The sequence below is a fragment of the Aphanomyces astaci genome (assembly GCF_000520075.1).
Source record: "Aphanomyces astaci strain APO3 unplaced genomic scaffold supercont1.15, whole genome shotgun sequence".
NCBI classification, from domain to species: domain Eukaryota; phylum Oomycota; class Saprolegniomycetes; order Saprolegniales; family Verrucalvaceae; genus Aphanomyces; species Aphanomyces astaci.
In genome coordinates this window covers 360162-368185 of record NW_009798278.1, presented here as the reverse complement: position 1 = coordinate 368185, position 8024 = coordinate 360162, and the positions used below count along the sequence as shown (strand labels likewise).

The window sequence follows — 8024 nt, the reverse complement described above, 5'->3', positions numbered from 1 at the left end:
GCAGTAGGGGGTGCAGTAGGAGGTGCAGTAGGGGGTGCAGTTGGAGGGGCAGTTGGAGGACTCGTGGGGGGTGCAGTGGGTGGAGATCCCCCGACGCAGTTGAGCACGCGGTTGTCTTCGTCACACGTTTCTTTCCCAGGGATGGGGCACTGGTCAGGCGTCAAATGCGGCAGACACATCATCCAGCAGCCATTTCCTCCACCGGGAATGTCCGAGCCAGTCTTGACACATTTCATGTCAAGGCATAGCTGTGCTTCGTCCGCGTGGCCCCAGATATTGCACTGACGCATGCATTCCTCTTTGGTGGCAGTGCTGCCAGGGCCGGGCGACCAAATACTCAACGTGCAGCTGCTGTCGCTAGCGCGTAGCACGCGACCCACGGGGCACGCCAACGACATGACGGATTCCTCGCCCGACGACGCTTCCGATTTGAGATGACGAGTCGTGGCTTTCGTGTACTCTCCAAACGTCACCCCCGTGTTGCGCATAATGGTTTGTGCAGGCAGTAGAAGCATACGGCCGGCAAAAGCGCGCACCACCTCGGGCGAGCCGTGGACGTCGGCCGGCATGACCATGCCATGAACGACAGGATGGAATTTATGGCCAAATTGGCCCCAGTGTTGGAGCCCTTCGCCGGCCATAAAGTACAGCTCGTCGTCTTTCAAGGTGGGGCGTACCAGGGATCCGTCGAGCTCAATGACCAGCCCTCCCGCTTTGTCTTCGGTGGCTTGCTCGAGTTTGCCGTTGGTTGTTTCGGTGAAGAAGTGTGACTTTGCAAACACAATCATCAGGCCCGCGTCCGCATGTAATTCCAGCGACAGCCGGTGGTGGGGGGCGTTGGTGGTGGTCACTGCAGGCTTGGCGTACGCGTGAAAGTGGTCGAGATGCAAACCCTCTTGCACAATCGGCGCCAGCAAGTCGGACGTCAGGTCCTTGTTGATACCATCCAAGGTCTTGGCGAATTGGGCCGTGGCGGTGTCGATGGTGGAGGCGTAACGAGCGTGGGCAATGGCGAACGCAGGGCACCGCTCGGCCACTTGGTCGTTCAGACCTTGCATGTTCATGCTGAACGTACGGCGTTGGGTGCCATCCACGAGCTCCTTCTTGAGGAGTTGATCTAAGTCGTGGGCACTGGCTGCGCAGTCGGTCGCAGTGTGAAGGTACGCCAGTCGCGTGGCTTCGAAGTCGGGAATGCCCCGGACGGCCACGATACCGGAAGTCTCGAGGGCTCTCACGAGGGCGTGCTGGCCGTCCGTTGTGATCGTATTCAGGTCGAACGACGGTACTTGGTATGGAGGGTAGTTTGTGGCACCTGCGACTGCAGCGACGAGGACGCTAACAATACCAACGGGATGCATGGCGGTTGCAGTGTGATTCAAGAATGGGATGGAAGACTGCCACATCAACAATATATTTTCTCACCCATTGCCTTCAACGCAACGACAGTAGTCCAACTTGGATAGATATGTACCACTGGGTGCATCATTTCCTTGATTTTACACGCGTCATGGTCCAACCAATGCAAGGTTCAACACTTTGTGGACCTCCTTCGAGGGTACATTAACGCTACCAGGATTCAGGAATACTCGTACTCTACCAGCAATGCGACAGCTGCATTAACTGCCTGCAGAAACTGTGGGAAATCGGTCAGAAAACCTGGATACTGTACCGTTCAGCCGAGATTGAGAACCGTTCAAGCAAATTTTCTTCCCGTAACCATGGAACCCCAGGACTTCATGCTACCCCCGCGTGTACATACTTCGAAGAATAACGTTAATGCTAAATCCCCAGGGTTAAGCGCGTCACCAGTCGTTAGGTATCGCAAACCACTGAGATAGTAAGAGTTGAGTTTGGTCAGAGTACAAAATATATGCATCGTCTAACTGTAGAGTTTATTGCATTGTTGGACGGTACTCTTTGCCTGAACAGTACCATTTTTCGCGTTACCACTAAGTCATGAACTACAGGGAATGACGTATTAAGCGCCCCCGTGGTACTTCGAATTGGCATTTCAGTTGTGTATTGGGACAAACTACTTCGAAATTTCAATACTTTAATCAATACGAAATTTTAGTACCACGGGGGCGTTTAATACGTCATTCCCTGTACTAAGGTACAGTGGAATACATACTACTAATTAAGTAATACTGTACTAGTATGTGTCTTTTGATGTTAAGATTAGATCTGCTGTTGTTAACTACTACTAGTAGTACTAGTACTACAGGAGTACTACAGTACATGTCGCAGGTCTCCAAGAGGAGTTGGTCTTGTCGCGTATAGTCGCCGCAATTATTGAATTAACTGTGAATAACGCTAGCAAGTATTAATACTACGTATTATTAACATACTAGTATTATACATGAGTACTATTTACTCTATTAATAAGTCCAAGCTTCGTCTCACAAAGGGACAGGTTACGTACTCTGTCCTGCTACTGTACTGGTACTGTACTACTGTACTACTCCGAGTAGTACGATACTAGTACTCGAAGTATGCAACACTACAAGGGTTATTGGTGAAGACAATGGAGAATTATACCCCCCGATCTGATCTTCATTCATTGATGGTCTGCATGAAGCTGACGTGTTAAGCTGTACTAGTACGTGACGCTAGGGGCAATTGTTGATTGCCACTTTTTTTATGGCGTAGTTTTCCCAGATTTCTCGTATAATACTACTGTTTATAGTAGTACCACAGTACTAGTGCAGTAGTGTAGTAGTGGTTGTCAAGAAGGGGCACTTTGGCCTGTGCGTTGGCCTCTTTGGCACATCCGGATACAGGGAATGACGTATTAAACGCCCCCGTGGTACTAAAATTTCGTATTGATTAAAGTATTGAAATTTCGAAGTAGTTTGTCCCAATACACAATTGAAATGCCAATTCGAAGTACCACGGGGGCGCTTAATACGTCATTCCCTGTATTGTGTCGTCAGGGCAGTTTTTTTACTGTCAGTTGTGGTTTTGCCAATGCAAAATCAAATCCATGAGTCAACATCGCCACAACCCACAACTCAAATGCCCGCGTCAAGACTATAGCGATCGTACTCCTTGGGAGAAAAGCTGGAGCTCCTCATCAAGTTCGACGCTCTTGGATGGAGTAGTCGTAAGTTTTGCGCGGAGTTTCTTGTCCCTCGAGCTACATGGGCCCGATGGCGTAGTCCGAAATTACTTGTCACTTATTTAGAACAATCCATATTTTCTACCGGAAAGGGCGAAGTGTATATTAGCCAATCAGATGTCTCGGCTCAGTTTGTGCTCGGTTGAACAAACCATAAAGAAATGGGAAATTTGAAGAAAATCGATAATATTTAAATCGTTTTTGCTCATCTAGTAGAGCGCAACGTTGAAATTACCCTCCTAGGTTATGGAATAAACATATCTTCACTGTCAAATAGAGTCGAAACTGCCACGAAAGTGCATCTATTATGTCAGTTTACAAAATGTATTCACGTGTTTACATTTTGTTAACTGCTAAAAATATACTGTTTGCATTTGAAAGTCAAACTGTAAATTTAATACGGTTTCATATTTTAGTTGGCCAAACTGGTTTTCGAGATTTTTCCCGTAGCCTCCGGCAAAACTGGTTTTTCACGCGTTCGGTGAAGTGATAGATCCGCGCTCTCGTACGGCCGCGCTTGCTCAGACGGCCTCCCAGGCGGTTGGGGTCAACGTAAAGCTTGGTCACTAGTTTAGGTTTCTTCGAACCAATTTCATCCGAAATCATCCACACTATTACAGTGAATGTCGAATTTTAACCACACCGATGTTTCGACATTACGGTACAAACGTGATAATTATCCAATAAGTTACTACTGGTACAATGGACGAAGAAAGTAGAGTCATCTTATTGGCCAAAATACAAGTTGTGCGCAAATATTCCTCGAATTTCGGAAGTACGCTGATCAATTCATCGCATGAATTAGGCACAACTTCGAGTGATACTGTGGCTTAAAATCCGTCGTCACTGTACTACATATTCACAATCAATAAGTATATTGTACTTCGTAGTATTAAACATACAGTACTCCGGAGTACCTCGAAGTATTATCGCAGTTTGGTATTGTGGAATTTACCCAACTTTGGACTTGTGAGTCATTTCACCAAATAGCGTTTTCGAACCCATTTGATCTCACATAAGCTTGTACAAACTATAGTATACAAAGCTTAGGATATATGTGGTTTCGCCCAATGCGGAGGGACTGGGCCCAATCAGATGATTGGATAGGCAGAAATTTGACAGGACGTGATTTGATTGGCTTAGGCAGTCCTTAAATCCATTCTCGTACTGTTAACAGTTAAGGTTACGTCTCGTAACATTTCAAAAATAATATTCCATTTTCTCGCAAAATGGGATAAACCAAAAATGCCATTTTCAAAATGGAGGTAAAAGGTCCATTTTGTAATATGGCGTTTTGGACCTCTTCAACGAGTAAGTCCCACGTGGAATTGTTGGATTTGGGTTAAAACTCTGCAAGCAAGAAATCTTTCAATTTTTGATCAGATTTGTTGAATTCGGCCCTAAAATGGCGCTTAGGGCCTGAACATTGCAATATTTCCGGTTACCAGACGCACCCTAAGACATTCGATTCTGTTGAGGGCTCAAGTTTCGAATCGATTTGACAATATTAATATTTTTACAGTGCTGGACATTCAAATTTGGTACACTAAATATTTCACCGCACCGTTTTGTAGAAAGACTTGTTCGCAATATGACTAACTGTAAGTTCAATGCATTCCAACATTAAGGACGAGTTGTATGTTACCTTTGGATTTGACTGAAGAGTACAGGGGAATGCAGAATGCAAGGCCTAACGAAGTATCCATTATTACTAATGTAGTATTGTCCAATGAAATAATTTCGCACATATACTGTGTTTTGATTGGATATATTTTTATTCTCCCGCCAAAGCGCCAATTTAAATAATTTCAAGTCATTCTTTTACAATGGCGCGCATCATGTACCCGATAGCCTTCAAGCTTCAAGCGTTGGGTCTACTTGAGACAATGAACGACTATGAAGTCGCCACCGAGCTTGGTGTAGCACGGCGCACCATTCGAAACTGGCAAAGCAAACGCTCCGAACTCCTAGCCTACAAGGGTGGCAAGAAACGAATGAAGCTCAAACCTGGCCGCCGCCCAGGAGTATTTCCTGACCCACCCGGAATGCTTGAGTTCATCCATGAATTGAGGGACGCTGAACGTGCGCTTACCAAGATCCATATGGTCACCTGGATCAAGCGTAACCAGCGTGCATGGTTCGTATCGTACTTGGCAAACAAGAAGCCAGGCACTGGATACAACTCCTTCCTCCTCCTTCTCCGACGCTTTTCCGCTCGACTTTCGAGCAACGACCTGGTACAAGCAAACGGAGCCAGGAAGACCTGGAGGACACGCACGACATCTTTGAGGCAGAATTTCATCGTGAGTATCGTGACCATGAGTCAGAAAGCGTGTACAACGTAGACGAGACAGGTATATATTACGATATGCCGCCAAACTATATTTGGGCTGTTCGCGGTGGCAGCTCAAAGATCTCGTCGGGGGAGAAGCACTCCATGCGAATGACTGAAGCCTTGACTGCTAAAGCGGATGGAACGAAGGATCCTATTTTATTCATCATGAAGGGTGTACCTGGTGGCCGCATTGAGGCGAATGAGATTCCCACCTTTCCCGCAGGTCACTCCTACGCTGTTCAAGAAAAAGCCTGGATGGACGGTCGCGTTTGGAAGACTTACCTGCGCACGGTGCTGCATGACGACATCGAAGAAGTGTCCGTTATCCTAGCGGATTATTTCGAATCGAACGTGTCTGAGGCTTCCTACAAGATTATCAACGAAGAGCTTGGATCGCACCTCTGCCCATTGCCGCCGAATTCGACGTCCATGTGCCAACCCCTTGACGTCGGCGTGATGGCTCCTTTCAAGCGGCACCTACAGAAACTGTGGGTTTACGAAGACATCATCACGGGAGATGACGACGATCCATTTTCACTTACCACTCGTCAAAAACGGTTGGTCTTGATCAAGTGAGCCATCGCCGCTTGGGACATGGTGTCCACGGAGACGATTCGTGGCAGCTTTGAAAAGGCACTTCCTCAGGAACCAATGGATTGTCAATAATTCGCTTTTCTACGGTGTGTTTATATAATTAGATTTTTGTATGAGCCGCGATGATTTAAAAAAAATAGGAAAATGTTTGACACTCCCCGGGAATTGAACCCGGGGCCATTCCTGTAATAAACCATTGCGCCATCGCGTCAAACGCTTACCCTTGTTCCGTGTTTGCTGTATCAAATATAATTGGCACTCGATGATTAAATGGCCTGCCAAAATGCAAGAATTTGACTTCGACAATAAAACGCAACACATCAAAAGTTGACGCATAATTTAATCTCCTCCAAAATTTAGATCATTTCAACAGTGATTTGAATATTATTTTTACTACACGGAAGCCATTGGTCGAAATGAAAACCGAACTTCGAAGTACAGTAACCAATCAGATGATGCAAAGGTCAAACATTCGAAGGTAAAAGTAGGCCTTGCATTCTGAATTCCCCTGTACTATATCGTTGACAAAGCAAAATTTTCAGTATTTTGTACAATTTGACATGGACAACCAAATTTGGTACACTGCACAGTTTGGCCATTTAAACAAACAAAATACGATTTATTTTATTGGAAATGTATTCTAGTACTTTGTACAAGCTCCCTTGCATTGAAGGACCTCAATACAACGCGATTTCATGGACGACAGCAGCTTCAGAAGGTCGATGGCTTCCCACTGACACAAAATTTCTTGTTTGAGGTCTTGAACCCTGGAGAATTGACGTCCATTAGCATAGACCTTCCTTACCAAGTGTCCCTAAACGTTTTCAATGGGCTTCAGGTCTGGAGAGAGGGCCGGCCACCTCAAAACGGTGATGCCTTCGTTTCGCTGGCTTGTGTGAATACTTGTATTGTCTTGTTGGAAAACGTATCCATCGGGGTGGTGCTGGTGGACGAATGGTAGCAGGTAGTTGGCTATTGTTTCGAGTACGCATACAAGTCTTGCCGGCCTTCAAGAACGGCGACTTCAGTAAGCCCTTGGCTGGAAAAACCGGCCCAAATCATGACGCTGCCACCACCGTTTTGACGACTTGAAAATGACTGTTCTACTGGGAAAGAGGGAATGCAACGCCCACCTTGACTTCGAGTTCAGACGGAATGAAGTTGTCTAATTGGTCACATAACTACGAAGTTTGACAACTATTCTAGCCAATCGCAGCCTATTTCGAATAATTTTAATCACTTCTGAAGGTGATAAAATTCCACATCGTACGTACAGTGAAATTTGTTCAGCACTGGCAATATCGCAATGAAATAAAGAGGTCATTAAGAATAGAAGGAAGACAATCCAAGAACTTCGATTACTACCGTAGACAAACAATAAGCGTAAGCGTTCGACGCGATAGCGCAGTCACGTTGTGCGTCTTGAGTGAGCCCCGGGTTCAAGTCCCGGGCGCGTCGAACTTTTTTCTTTGAAAAATTCGACTTATTTTATAACCTAGGAAATCTATGAAATTATAAAGAATCCAGTGAACTTTGTTAAAAAATGAATCAATTATCTGCCACCAATTCTGGAATTGCCTTTTCAAAGCTTCGGCGGATCACATCGTCAGACACCATGTCCCACGCAGCAATGGCTCGCTTCACCATCGCCATGCGCTTTTGACAAGCGGTAGGTGAGAATGGATCTTCATCATCACCGACTATCTGCTCTTCCAATAGCCACAACTTGCGGAGGTTGCGCTTGAAGGGTGCCATCACGCCCACGTTGAGCGGCTGGCAGACGGACGTTGAATTGGGCGGCAGCGGGCAAAGGTGCGCACCCAGCTCTTCATACATGATCTTGTACGACTCATCTGACACGTGGCATTCAAAGTTGTCCAACAGCACGACTGAAAAGGCTCTTCGATGCTCTCGCCCAACACCTCGCGAAGGTACTGTGCCCATACACGACCATCCATCCACGCCTTTTCTTGAACG

The 8024-nt window shown here is 46.2% G+C and overlaps 1 protein-coding gene across 2 annotated transcripts in view; it reads right to left on the bottom strand.

Moving 5' to 3' along the window:
- The window catches only part of H257_07317, a gene marked incomplete at its 5' end in the record, with an annotated part of 2637 nt that extends 1279 nt beyond the window's left edge, over positions 1 to 1358 (bottom strand). For both annotated transcript variants that reach the window (XM_009832792.1, XM_009832793.1), the window contains one exon: positions 62 to 1358. In XM_009832792.1, coding sequence (XP_009831094.1) covers positions 62 to 1358 — 1297 coding nt within the window. The remainder of the gene's footprint in view (positions 1 to 61) is intronic.
- Positions 1359 to 8024: the final 6666 nt, after the last annotated feature.